This window comes from Salvelinus namaycush, chromosome 34 (genome assembly GCF_016432855.1).
Source record: "Salvelinus namaycush isolate Seneca chromosome 34, SaNama_1.0, whole genome shotgun sequence".
NCBI lineage: Eukaryota > Metazoa > Chordata > Actinopteri > Salmoniformes > Salmonidae > Salvelinus > Salvelinus namaycush.
In genome coordinates, this window is record NC_052340.1 from 12,695,537 (window position 1) to 12,709,840 (window position 14,304).

The following is a 14,304-nucleotide window of genomic DNA, read 5'->3' on the forward strand; positions in this document are numbered from 1 at the left end:
TCCGGCGAGTGCGCGGGAGAAGCAGCGATGAAAGAGAACACTTTACCGATATCAACTAGATTGAAGCATCCACTCTATTGATTTATGACGTCATTCTGGTGAGCAGGGTTTATTTAGTCTTCCAGGGCAACAAGTAACGACAGAAGAGAAGCTGCATTTATCTAATTATAGAAGTTGTTAAAAGTCGACTAACAAATAGCCGGCCAAAATGTTGGAAATTATAAGCAGAGACATAGGCCTATCTAAAAAGGCCTGCTCCCCCCCAAAATAGCTCCACCATCTCTGACTGCACAGCAGATTTTCTATATTAGCGTATTAGGGTCGGGTGTGGGCCTCAGATTTTTACTTTACCAGATGGGTTATTAGCTATTGCGGGTGGTTGAACAAACAGCTGACCCGCGCACCACTAATATATATATAGTGTATTCATTAAAGTTCTATAATATAATTATATTGTATTTATATGATGTACACATTAAGTGAGTGAAAAGAAATTGTAATGTAAGAATATGAAGAGAGAATATATATATATTTTTAAATATGCTTTATTGTCGCATACACCGGATAGGTACAGTGAAATGTGTTGTTTTACAGGGTCAGCCATAGTAGTATGGCGCCCCCTAAGCCAAAGGAGAGCATACGCAGCAGTAGCATCATCAGTGAGATGGATTATTAAATTGAGCCTGATCTGGGATCAGTATCTTCATCATTGAGCCTATAGGGCCTCATTCATCTCAGTGATCCCTGGCCTAATGTTTGACTTTGCATGGGCATGTCTACATGTCTGTGACCCATGCATGTGTCTGGGAATATATGGTGGTGGTGTGAGAGAGTTGAAAGAGAGAGAGAGAGAGTGACTGAATGAATGAATGTATGAGTGTGTGTTGTGTTTTTGTACAGTACATGCTTCATGCTAGAGGACACATCCACTGGGAGAAAAGCAGCGAGGTTGAGATCAGGAGGGGGCACATGCTTGGCTATTAGTTCCTTATTTGGCAAGAAACAGAATGGGAGGAAAAATTGACAAACAAGCGGAGTGGGGATTAGAAGAGGGAGGGGACACAAGCAAAGAGAAGAATAGACAGAAAGTGAACATGAAGGAAGGGGAGAGAAAAGGAGAGTGCAAAGGGAGGGAGGAGGGCGGTCAGAGGACAATCGATGGGTCAGCGGTACTGGGAAAGCGTGAGGGAAGGGGGGAGAGAAAAGAGATGAGAGAGAAATGGAGGAGCGTGTAGGGATTGAGGGGAGTTACTCTGCTCACCCCCACTGGCGTACTCCATTATCAGATAGAGTGTATTCTCCGTCTCGATCACCTCAAACAGCTGCACTGTAACACACAAACATACATAGACACCTCAGTATAGTGGCACAGACAAACAACACACACAGTTGCACAAAGTGATTTACTGTGTGTTCCTTAGAACAGGAAGATGTGCCGTAAATGCACAACAGTATGGTACAGCAGTTTATGTTTCAGCTGCATGCAGTGTTAAATGTGACCGTGTGCATTATAAAAAAATGGAGGAAGTCTATTTGTCCTGGCTTTACATGAGCGACTGCACCCTATTGCCTTTATAGTGCACTATGTTTGACCAGGGCCCATAGGGAATATGGTGCTATTTGGGACACAGTCTCTGGCCATTACAGGGGCAGCGCGAGGGGGTCTGGGCATCCCTCAGTGAGACTGTACCCTCCTGGAAAGGAGGATCATTTTGAGCTCAGTGGGGGACTATTATCCATATCACAAGTCCTGATTCCTGCTCAGCAGCTGTATTGACAGTGAAGGGGAACATTGCGTGAGGATGGGTGTTAGGCTGATGATGTTCTGGGGTCGGGTATGCCCTGCGGCACTACACCCTGGAAGCTGGGAAGATTAGTATAGCCGAGGCACTTACCGATATTTGGGTGGTTGAGGCCTTTCATGATGCGTACCTCTCTGAAGAGCTGGAGGAAAGAGAGAGAGAAGAAGCGAGTTAAAAGAATGTTATTTCATTATTCAAGTCTTCACAGCCACACTGATATATATAGCGTATGTGAAGATAGGCATGAAAGTGGGGGATGATCAAAATTCCTGATTCATAATATAAGAACTGAACATCAGACAGGCGGATAGGAGGAGGTTAGCCCGCCTCCACCCCTGTCACTCATTTATTCATTCATAAATAAGCTCAGCTGCTTGTCGGAAAATGGACACCTCCCCCTCCAATACTAGCTGGCTTCCTGCTAATTAGAGAGTGGACCACTCCAGGGACAGCCTGACTAGACAGAGCGCCTCTCCCCCTGGGCAGAGCCTCTCTCCCCACAGGGCTCCCTCATCCATCATGGAGGTGCTGCTGCTTTTAGCCTCTTCTCTTTCTAGGAATAGTGGGGGCGCCACACCACATAGTCGCTGCAACGGTGGTGCGGCACGGGCACTGTCTGCCGCTGCTGTGTGTGATTCAATGCCTTGTGGTTATGAGGTGACACACGATCGTATTTACACACACACACGGCCCTCCCTCGAACACATTCATAAGCCTCCTTTCCTGGTTGTGACATCTGCTGTAAGTGGGGAAACGGGCAGCGCTGATGGCATACATATAAGCATCTTGGGGATAATTATAGTGTATGTGTGCACCAGCCCATAGAGTCCTCTCTTTGAACTGTATATGGTGAGACTGGGTGACGAGGCATCGGCTTGCTCTGACCAGGTAAAAGGGAATCAGTGAGAGACGGTGTTACAAGGGCTGGGTTTGTGGAAAGGGGAATACTTCAATAAAGACAGAAATAGAGGCAAACACAAAGTTAGATTTCACAATGAATGAGTGAGCAAAAGCAAGAGAAGGAAGGAGAGTAAGGGAGAAAGACAGGAAGGATAGAGAAAGAAACACACACAATGGATGGAATGTGCTGATCGTTGTGTGAGAAGGTGGCCAGCTTTCTTAGAAGTTCGAGCCCATTCTTCCAAAACACAGAGCGTCACCCAGGGAGCTGTGTCTCACCCCCTCTGTCCCTCTCTCTTTCACTCTCTCTCTGGAGCCCCCCCCCACCCCTCTCTCAGTCACCCCCACCCCATGCCTCTCTCTCAGCCACCCCCACCCCATGCATCTCTCTCAGCCCCCCCACCCCATGCCTCTCTCTCAGCCCCCCCACCCCATGCCTCTCTCAGCCACCCCCACCCCATGCTCTCTCTCAGCCCCCCCACCCCATGCCTCTCTCTCAGCCACCCCCACCCCATGCTCTCTCTCAGCCCCCCCACCCCATGCCTCTCTCTCAGCCACCCCCATCCCATGCCTCTCTCTCAGCCCCCCCACCCCATGCCTCTCTCTCAGCCACCCCGACCCCATGCCTCTCTCTCAGCCATCCCCACCCCATGCTCTCTCTCAGCCCCCCCACCCCATGCTCTCTCTCAGCCCCTCCACCCCATGCTCTCTCTCAGCCCCCCCACCCCATGCCTCTCTCTCGGCCACCCCCACCCCATGCCTCTCTCTCAGCCACCCCCACCCCATGCCTCTCTCTTAGCCCCCCTATGCTCTACCCCGTGATTCTGGCCTTCTGCGGCAGCTTTCAAACAAGATATCTGTACACGGAAGTGGCAAGAGTAAAGTTGTTAGGATGATATATATATTTTGGATTGCCTTGAGGACAGAGGGAAACAGAGAGAAGGAAACTGAGAATGATTCAAATGTGTATGCCTCAGGGACTGTGCAAGCAAATTACTAATTTCTCAAATAAACAGAACGGGCTGGTTGGTGTGCAGTGCCCTTGTAAGGTGGGGTCAATGCACGCACGCACGCACGCGCGCACACACACACACACACACACACACACACACACACACACACACACACACACACACACACACACACACATTCCCATGTAGCCAGACAGAGGCATAGTTTTTGGCCCGTTGGAGCACATAAGCATACCTACTGAGGTGAAGCGCTTTCAAAACAGCCAGTGTTTCTCAGTTCAGACCAAAAAAATATCTATAAATAATACAAGGAAAAATATCTAGGGATATGGCCAGGGGGGTAAGTCAAAAATATGAACATAGATGATGATTATTTTTTGCTTTTGCTTGTTTGTGGTGTTACTTACAAGGGGAAAGTTCTACCAAGCATGACTGTCTACTTCCTGGTAGTGATGTAATAATACAAGGAGGATGTCGTAATAATTAGTGTTGCCTGAGGCGATGGATTACCCAACCTGCAGCATGGACAGACTCCATGTAGCGCCTATCGTTGGAACAATAGCCACACTCTCCCTTTCGTGCTGTTGCACTTTAAAATGACCTACCTAGACCAGTATGGAGACATGCTTACAGAAAAACACAGAGTATGTGATGCAGCACAAGATATTGATCGGTTTGTCACTGGGCCACATGATGTTGAAGCAGGCGGTGTCCACAGTCCTATTTTTGTTCACCAAGTACACCTTCAAGAAGAGGGCTAGTTTATGTGTTGTTGTAATGTCTTGTGCATTTGTATCCATAACACCTGCACTGAATGCAAATATTTATCAAGACCCAACAAATATACTATGGACTATAGGCTAGTGATACATGACTGTAGGATATAGGCTAGTGGTACATGACTGTAGGATATAGGCTAGTGATACATGACTGTAGGATATAGGCTAGTGGTACATGACTGTAAGATATAGGCTAGTGGTACATGACTGTAAGATATAGGCTAGTGATACATGACTGTAGGATATAGGCTAGTGGTACATGACTGTAGGATATAGGCTAGTGATACATGACTGTCGGATATAGGCTAGTGGTACATGACTGTAGGATATAGGCTAGTGGTACATGACTGTAGGATATAGGCTAGTGATACATGACTGTAGGATATAGGCTAGTGATACATGACTGTCGGATATAGGCTAGTGGTACATGACTGTAGGATATAGGCTAGTGGTACATGACTGTAGGATATAGGCTAGTGATACATGACTGTCGGATATAGGCTAGTGGTACATGACTGTAGGATATAGGCTAGTGATACATGACTGTAGGATATAGGCTAGTGGTACATGACTGTAGGATATAGGCTAGTGGTACATGACTGTAGGATATAGGCTAGTGATACATGACTGTAGGATATAGGCTAGTGGTACATGACTGTAAGATATAGGCTAGTGGTACATGACTGTAGGATATAGGCTAGTGGTACATGACTGTAGGATATAGGCTAGTGGTACATGACTGTAGGATATAGGCTAGTGATACATGACTGTAGGATATAGGCTAGTGGTACATGACTGTAGGATATAGGCTAGTGATACATGACTGTCGGATATAGGCTAGTGGTACATGACTGTAGGATATAGGCTAGTGATACATGACTGTAGGATATAGGCTAGTGATACATGACTGTAGGATATAGGCTAGTGATACATGACTGTAAGATATAGGCTAGTGGTACATGACTGTAGGATATAGGCTAGTGGTACATGACTGTAGGATATAGGCTAGTGGTACATGACTGTAGGATATAGGCTAGTGATACATGACTGTCGGATATAGGCTAGTGATACATGACTGTCGGATATAGGCTAGTGAGATTAAACACTGTACAGAGAAACCTAGTTCTTGAAAAACTATTTAAAGGCAGAAAATCGGACTCACTGTTTCCCTTGTTATACATTTTTCCAATGCCAAAGTACAGGGCAGCTGGACGCAACCATAAATCTGATGGTGTACATGTGTCCCGTCCCGTACAGACTCACCGAGAGAATCAGCCTGTGTGAAGCAGACGTGTTACATAGTAATGCGGCTAATGTGGACCAGGGCTACTGTGAGTGCCACATAGAGTACACAAGTATACATTCAGTGTCCACAAACACACATCAGTGACATGATGCAGCTCCATGCGTGAACATACAATCCAAATCAAACACACATCCCTTGAGACTGTCTGTAATTGAATTGAGGAGAGCAGAGCGCATCAGCTGTTCACCTGAGCTCTAAAGAAAAATAATCAGATAAGCCCGTCTCTCCTCTCCTCTCCCGCCACCCCCTTAATCTTTTTCTCTTCCGTCATATCCCCCTCCCTTCTATCTACCACTTTCTCCCTCTCTCACACGCCCATAAATGACTTCCTGGTCCATTCCCTTGGCAATGGCCCAACGTCACTGTTGCCATGCCAACCCATGTCAGACTCTATAGTCCTAGTCTCATCCCCAGGCAAGTGTCTTCCCAGGGGAGCTTCCGCCCCACCCCTGCCCAACCATGCCCTGTATTGCCTGCCACCCTCAGCACATGACTGGCCAAGGGAACGGACAGCCCATCAACAGTGTGCATCTGTCTAATGCAGTCCTCCCTCCCTCCTCCACCCTCTCTCCCCGTCTCATCCCTGCACATCCCTCTCACCCTGTACATCACACCGGAAGCCAATCTCGCTCTGAAGCAGAAAGCACAGAGAGAGCACAAAAGGGCAGAATTAATCAACCTCTGAGCTCCCTCTGGTTTTTCTCCTCTGTTTTGCATGGGGATTTGCACAAAGCAGCTTACTAAGTTGCCTCTCTCTCCCGTACTCTCTGTGTGTCATTGTGAGTCGAGGTTACCGTTGGGTCAGTCAGCGGTGGACACAGGCGGTTGTTGAACACAAGGCAGTGTTTTTGTCTGTGTGCCTCACTCTGACCAGTTAATCCAGGCCTTGTGTCCGAGCTCTGGCCTGAACAATCCCACGCATAGTTGCACTCACACACGGGAAAAATATGCCTGCATAGGACACACACATATACACTCGCTTTACCCACACACAGACATTTTACACAACCACATTACGCACGCACAGTCACACACCCCTCATCCCCCTGACCACACTGTCACGTGACCAGAGAGAGAGACAACGAGAGAGAGAGAGCGATAGAGGTAAACGGAACACACAGGCTCCCCTCTCAAACGACTCAGCAGAGCCACTGAATAACCTGCTCTGTCTCTGAAAGAGACGTCTATCCACGCCAAGGGCCAAGCAAGCCATCGCCCATGAATGACTGCTCCCTCCCTCCCTGCATAACGATAACATCTGATGCAAGTGCCACCGCCTACACTGCCCCTAATCCCCCCACCCCCCAACCTAACCAACAGAATACCCCTCCCTCCCTGCCCTAACCCTCTCTCCCCATACACCCCAACCCCATCCCCCCTTCAGGTCCCTGTGGGACCCAGGTTGCTCCTCTGGGAAAGGGGGTGTGATTATGCAGAAGGGAGCCCTTTCATGTTGGACATGGTGGATCATGGCGTTTCAAGGCCCCGGCTGTTGTCAACATGGCCCCTCAACAGAGACCATGGTGATGAGGAGCAGACCCGGAGCTTCCTCGTTACAAGCCGATCTAAAACTAGTGCTGAGTTCTACCACGGGGGGCAGACAGATGGCCCCAGCAGGGGCAGCCTCAGGGGCCAGGGCTCAGGTGAGGCGTCCCCAGGGGCCAGGACTACAGGTGCTTCCACCCGGATTGAGTTTGCCCTGTGTAGCACCCAAATGCATGAGGGTAGATTGGGCTCAAAGTTCAAACACACACTGGTGACTGTTTGTGGCCAAATTGGTATAGCATAATTCCAGCCTCAGCTACAATATACCTTCAAGTGTTTGAATGATTCATGGACAGTAATAATAAACAATAGTTTATTTCAGGAATTCACCTCATGTTTGTTTGACCATAGTTTAGGATTGAATGTCCTATCATGTAACTGTTAACACTGAGAAGCTGACAGAGTCAAATCCACACAGAGCATGAGGTAGTACAACCTTTACTGTTTGGCAAGAAGCAATAAAGCACATCCAAGTCACATGCCTATCCAGAACTACAGCAACTGGCTTAAATTGTTTCCTGTAAAGGGTAGCAACAACAGTCATTAGATCCCAAAGAGAGAAGACAAAACAGTCCATGTCTGCCTCACAAAATGGCACCCTATTCCCATAAGGCTCTGGTCTAAAGTAGTGTACTTTATACGGAATGGAGCTCTGGTCTAAAGTAGTGTACTATATAGGGAATAGAGCTCTGGTCTAAAGTAGTGTACTATATAGGGAATAGAGCTCTGGTCTAAAGTAGTGTACTATATAGGGAATAGGGCTCTGGTCTAAAGTAGTGTACAAAACTCAGCAAAAAAAGAAACGTCCCTTTTTCAGGACCCTGTCTTTCAAAGATATTTCATAAAAATCCAAATAACTTCACAGATCTTCATTGTAAAGGGTTTAAACACTGTTTCCCATGCTTGTTCAATGAAGCATAAACAATTAATGAACATGCAGCTGTGGAACGGTCGTTAAGACCGTTAAGGTCACAGTTATGAAAACGTAGGACACTAAAGAGGCCTTTCTACTGACTCTGAAAAACAGCAAAAGAAAGATGCCCAGGGTCCCTGCTCATCTGCGTGAACAAGCCTTAGGCATGCTGCAAAGAGGCATGAGGACTGCAGATGTGGCCAGGGCAATAAATTGCAATGCCCGTACTGTGAGACGCCTAAGACAGCGCTACAGGGAGACAGGACGGACAGCTGATCGTACTCGCAGTGGCAGCCAACATGGCAGACCACAACACCTGCACAGGGTCGGTACATCCAAACATCACACCTGCGGAATAGTTACACAAAGAGTTACACTAAGAACGCACAATCCCTCCATCAGTGCTCAGACTGTCCGCAATAGGCTGAGAGAGGCTGGACTGAGGGCTTGTAGGCCTGTTGTAAGGCAGGTCCTCACCAGACATCACCGGCAACAACGTCACCTGTGGGCACAAACCCACCGTCGCTGGACCAGACAGGACTGGCAAAAAGTGCTCTTCACTGACGAGTCGCGGTTTTGTCTCACCAGGGGTGATGATCGGATTCGCATTTATCGTCGAAGGAATGAGCGTTACACCGAGGCCTGTACTCTGGAGTAGAATCGATTTGGAGGTGGAGGGTCTGTCATGGTCTGGGGCGGTGTGTCCATCATCGGACTGAGCTTGTTGTCATTGCAGGCAATCTCAACGCTGTGCGTTACAGGGAAGACATCCTCCTCCCTCATGTGGTACCCTTCCTGCAGGCTCATCCTGAAATGACCCTCCAGCATGACAATGCCTCCAGCCATACTGCTCATTCTGTGCGTGATTTCCTGCAAGACAGTACTGTCAGTGTTCTGCCATGGCCAGCGAAGAGCCTGGATCTCAATCCCATTGAGCATGTCTGGGACCTGTCGGATCGGAGGGTGAGGGCTTGGGCCATTCCCCCCAGAAATGTCCAGGAACTTGCAGGTGCCTTGGTGGAAGAGTGGGGTAACATCACAGCAAGAAATGACAAATCTGGTGCAGTCCATGAGGAGGAGATGCACTGCAGTACTTAATGCAGCTGGTGGCCACACCAGATACTGACTGTTACTTTTGATTTTGACCCCCCCCCCCCCTTTGTTCAGGGACACATTATTCAATTTCTGTTAGTTACATGTCTGTGGAACTTGTTCAGTTTATGTCTCAGTTGTTGAATCTTGTTATATTCATACAAATATTTGCACATGTTAAGTTTGCTGAAAATAAACGCAGTTGACAGTGAGAGGACGTTTCTTTTTTTGCTGAGTTTATATAGGGAATAGGGTGCCATTTGGAACGCACTCTTAGGCAGCAACTCAGAAACTGGATTACTGCACATATTCTGACCCCTGCATGAACAGAATGAAAACCACTCTTCCCATCATCCTTCAACAGTGTGGGAAAATATCCTGCTCCCTCTGTATTAATTCCTTTAATATCTTAATGATACACACTACCCACTGATAAACAAACATACTGTCAGGCAGCGTCCTTATGCCTTTCTCTAGAACACACACACACACACACAAACGTGTGCACCCACACACACACACGGTCTGTGCTCTTTGGTTCTGCCTCATCTCATGGTCGCTTGCTTTCTCAGGATTCCAGCTCCAGTGCCCTGGCCCCCTGGAGGACCCCACCTCCTCTGGGTTCGGCTGTCCCCATTGTTTGTCTGTCTGGAATGCTGCTCCTGGCTGAAGGGGCCTGATAGAGGGATCCCCCCCCCCCCTCAAAGTAGCATCAGACTCTTTTGAAGGGGCACTACATGGTGAAGGATTACCCCCCACACCCACACACAGACTCTCACACAGGCTCTCACAGACAGACTTATGCACACTCTTGACAGTGACGAAGCTTGAGAAAATCGTGACAACATCCAGACCAGAGAGAGAGGTGGAAGATGAGGGGAATAGGGGGTACAGAGAGGCTGTAGGGTGGGTGAGGTGTGAGGGACAGAAGTGACGTGAAGGATGACAGAGACGGGGTTTAAAGTTAAAGGGCCTAGTGTGGAATAGATCGGAGGTTGGGACTGGGAATGAGTGGGAGGTAGAGTGAGGGGTGGGGTAGGAAGGAGACAAACATAGGTGGTGGGAGGTAGTATTTAGGGGTATGAGATAGATATGCATGGGGTTAGTTAGTGGTTGGGGGTGTTTCAGATACATCAGGCAGTTGTTTTAGGATGGGTGCAAGTGTCTGTCCTGCTCAGTGTGTATCAGCTGCTGGGGATCCCCCATGGTCTCCCTCTAATCCCTAATGGGATTAGAGGGAGAGCCTCCAGCCTCCAGAAAAACACCAGAGAGTACATCTGTGGTTACTCTGCAGTGCCTGAAGAGAGGTGATGAGAGAAGGGAGGGAGGGAAAGATAGACAGAAACTGGAAATAAAGTGGGTTAGGTGACATATAGAGAGGGAGAGGAGGTCAGAGAGTGGGGTGAGAGAAGGAGGGTGAGAAAAAGACAGGGTGGGAGAGGGGAATGTTGCAATACAAAAGAGAGCAGGATAGGGAGGGACACAGTGTGGGGAGAGAGAGAGAGAGAGAGAGAGAGAGAGAGAGAGAGAGAGAGAGAGAGAGAGAGAGAGAGAGAGAGAGAGTCACCTGGTGCTCTGGTCTAGTGTGTCCTGAATGGGAGGAGAATAGTGCTGACAGGACAACTGTCTGCCGTTGCGCTACTGCAGCAGTATCCATCCACCAGCGCACCTCTGCATGCAGAGATCACAAACCACCCCCGTTCCCATCCCTCCCGGCATCCATCCCCAGTCCCCACTAGGAAACCACTCAACACTAGGGGTGCATCGTTAATGGCACTCTACTCTCGATGTAGGCTCATAGGGCTCTGGACAAAAGTTGTGCACTATATAGGGAATAGGATGCCATTTGGGATGCAGCCTGGAACAGCGGGCATTTATAAGTTATATTCTCCAAGAATCAATGGCTATATCATTATTTAAAGTCCAAAATGGATGTACCAATCGAGATTGCCCCTTTAACTCTATGGTGGCCACTTCATCACTGAAAACTTACGATGGGAGTTTCTTGCAAGCAATAACAAAAGGTCTACGAATATGTTTACTTTACAGGATGTCTGCAAAGCAATAGTAGCTAACTAATTGTGAACAGTATAATTTGCTGTGGCTGGTGCCAGCCATATCTTTATCCGCGGGAGGCAAATAATACCTTAAACAGAGCCACAATCGATAGCAGCGTGTTTTATATTGATGTAATTGTCCTAAGTAAGAGCCTGCTCCTGTTGTGCTGACAACGAGGCTAAAGTTTGGTCAGCAGATGACGCTTTGATACAAATATGTGCACCGGACACAGATCACCTCGTCAGATGCCTGTGACAAGATGGTTGATCAAAACATGTTCGCCTAGCAACAGGGAAGCATGAGTGTGATGTCATCTGCATCAATTCTCACATTGGAGGCATGAATGCGTTGCCATGCTCATACAAAGCCTACAGCGGTCTCTAGAGGAGCCATCATCAGCATGTATGGACCCTCTCAGTAGCAAGTGGACTGATTATGACGGGTGACTGGGGTTGATTATGACGGGTTGATTATGACGGGTGACTGGGGTTGATTATGACGGGTGACTGGGGTTGATTATGATGGGTGACTGGGGTTGATTATAATGGGTGACTGGGGTTGCGTCTCAAATGGTACCCTATTCCCTATATAGTGTAAAGGGACACTGTAACGCTCATCAGAAGGATGAGACCAAGGTGCAGCGTGGTACGTGTTCATGCTTCTTTATTAAAACCGAACACCAAACAAAACAACAAAAGAACAACGAACGGCACGTCTTGAAGGTTACACAGAGCTAACAAAAAACAACATGCCACAACCTAAGGTGGCAAAACATGCTGCCTAAGTATGATTCCCAATCAGAGACAACGATAGACAGCTGTCCCTGATTGAGAACCATACCCGGCCAAAACATAGAAACATAAATCATAGAAACAAAGAACATAGAATGCCCACCCAAATCACACCCTGACCAAACCAAATAGAGACATAAAAAGTCTCTCTAAGGTCAGGGCGTGACAGTACCCCCCCCAATGGTGCGGACTCCGGCCGCAAAACCTGAACCTATAGGGGAGGGTCTGGGTGGGCATCTATCCGCGGTGGCGGCTCTGGTGCGGGACGTAGACCCCGCTCCACCTCTGGCTCACCCCACTTTGGTGGCGCCTCTGGTGCGGGGGACCCTCATTGCCGACCCCGGACTGGGGACCCTCGTTGCGGGCCCCGGACTGGGGACCCTCGCTGCCGGCCCCGGACTGGGGACCCTCGTTGCGGGCCCCGGACTGGGGACTGTCGCTGGAGGCTCCGGACTGGAGACCGTCGCTGGAGACTCCGGACTGGGGACCCTTGTTCCGGGCCCCGGACTGGGGACCGTCGCTGGAGGCTCCGGACTGGAGAACGTCGCAGGAAGCTCCGGACTGGAGACCATTGCTGGAGGCTCCGGACTGGGGACCGTCGCTGGAGGCTCCGGACTGGAGGCCGTCGTTGGAGGCTTCATGCCATGGATCATCACTGGAGGCTTCGTGCCATGGATCATCACTGGAGGCTTCGTGCCATGGATCATCACTGGAGGCTTCGTGCCATGGATCATCACTGGACCGTAGAGACGCACTGGAGGTCTGGAGAGCAGAGCTGGCACAACCCCTCCTGGCTGGATGCTCACCCTAGCCTGGCAACTGCGGGGCGTTGGCACAGGACGCACTGGGCTGTGAGAGCGCACCGGAGACACTGTGCGTAGAGCCGGCGCAGGATATACTGGGCCGAGGAGGCGCACTGGAGGTCTGGAGCGTAGAGCTGGCACCACCCTTCCTGGCTGGATGCTCACCCTAGCCCGGCAACTGCGGGGTGCTGGCACAGGACGTACTGGGCTGTGGACACGCACCGGAGACACAGTGCGCAGAGCCGGCGCAGGATATCCTGGACCGAAGAGACGCACTGGAGGCCAGATGCGCTGAGCCGGCACCATTCGTCCTGGCTGGATGCCCACTCTAGCCCGGCCGATGCGGGGAGCTGGAATATAGCGCACCGGGCTATGAGTGCGCACTGGAGACACACTGCGCCGAGCCGCATAACATGGGGCCTGACTAGTCACACTCTCCCCACGGTAAGCACGAGGAGTTGGCTCAGGTCTCCAACCTGACTCAGCCAATCTCCTCGTGTCCCCCCCCCCCCAAAAAATGTGGAGTGGCTTTTTTGGAGTGGCATTTTTGGAGTGGCTTCTTGGGCTTTCGTGCTAGCCGTGTCCCCTCGTAACCCCTCGTAACGTCATCTGCCCCTTTCTAGCTGCCTCCTCCTTCCTAGCTGCTTCCACCTGTTCCCATGGGAGACGATCCCTTCCGGCCAGGATCTCCTCCCACGTCCAGGATCCTTTGCCGTCCAGGATGTCCTCCCATGTCCAGTCCTCCTTACCACGCTGCTTGGTCCGTTTGTGGTGGGATGTTCTGTAACGCCCGTCGGAAGGATGAGACCAAGGTGCAGCGTGGTACGTGATCATACTTCTTTATTAAAACCGAACACCAAACAAAACAACAAAAGAACAACGACCGTCACGTCTTGAAGGCTACACAGAGCTAACAAAAAACAACATGCCACAACCTAAGGTGGCAAAACATGCTGCCTAAGTATGATTCCCAATCAGAGACAACGATAGACAGCTGTCCCTGATTGAGAACCATACCTGGCCAAAACATAGAAACACAAATCATAGAAATAAAGAACATAGAATGCTCACCCAAATCACACCCTGACCAAACCAAATAGAGACATAAAAAGGCTCTCTAAGGTCAGGGCGTGACAGACGCACAATGGGAATAAGCCTGTGTATGTGTGGTCAAACCAAGCTCAAGCCTGCTGTTCAATTGCCTCAAAATGATGAGGGACACTCATACACAATTCAATACATGTCTCTGTCCTCCATTGGTTTTGTCTGAAGAAAGCCTACTACAGTCATATGAAGTCGGGCCAGCATACTAACCTTAATACAGCTATGCTATGCAATGTATCT

At 49.3% G+C, this 14,304-nt stretch overlaps 1 protein-coding gene across 1 annotated transcript in view; it reads right to left on the reverse strand.

Annotated features, from left to right (window-relative positions):
- Positions 1–14,304, reverse strand: part of LOC120028690 (MAP/microtubule affinity-regulating kinase 4-like) — a 62,326-nt gene that overhangs the window by 18,975 nt on the left and 29,047 nt on the right. Inside the window, exons 4-5 of the mRNA XM_038973918.1 lie at positions 1,896–1,944; positions 1,262–1,327 (exon numbers count right to left, since the gene is read on the reverse strand). Coding sequence (XP_038829846.1) covers positions 1,262–1,327; positions 1,896–1,944 — 115 coding nt within the window. The remainder of the gene's footprint in view (positions 1–1,261; positions 1,328–1,895; positions 1,945–14,304) is intronic.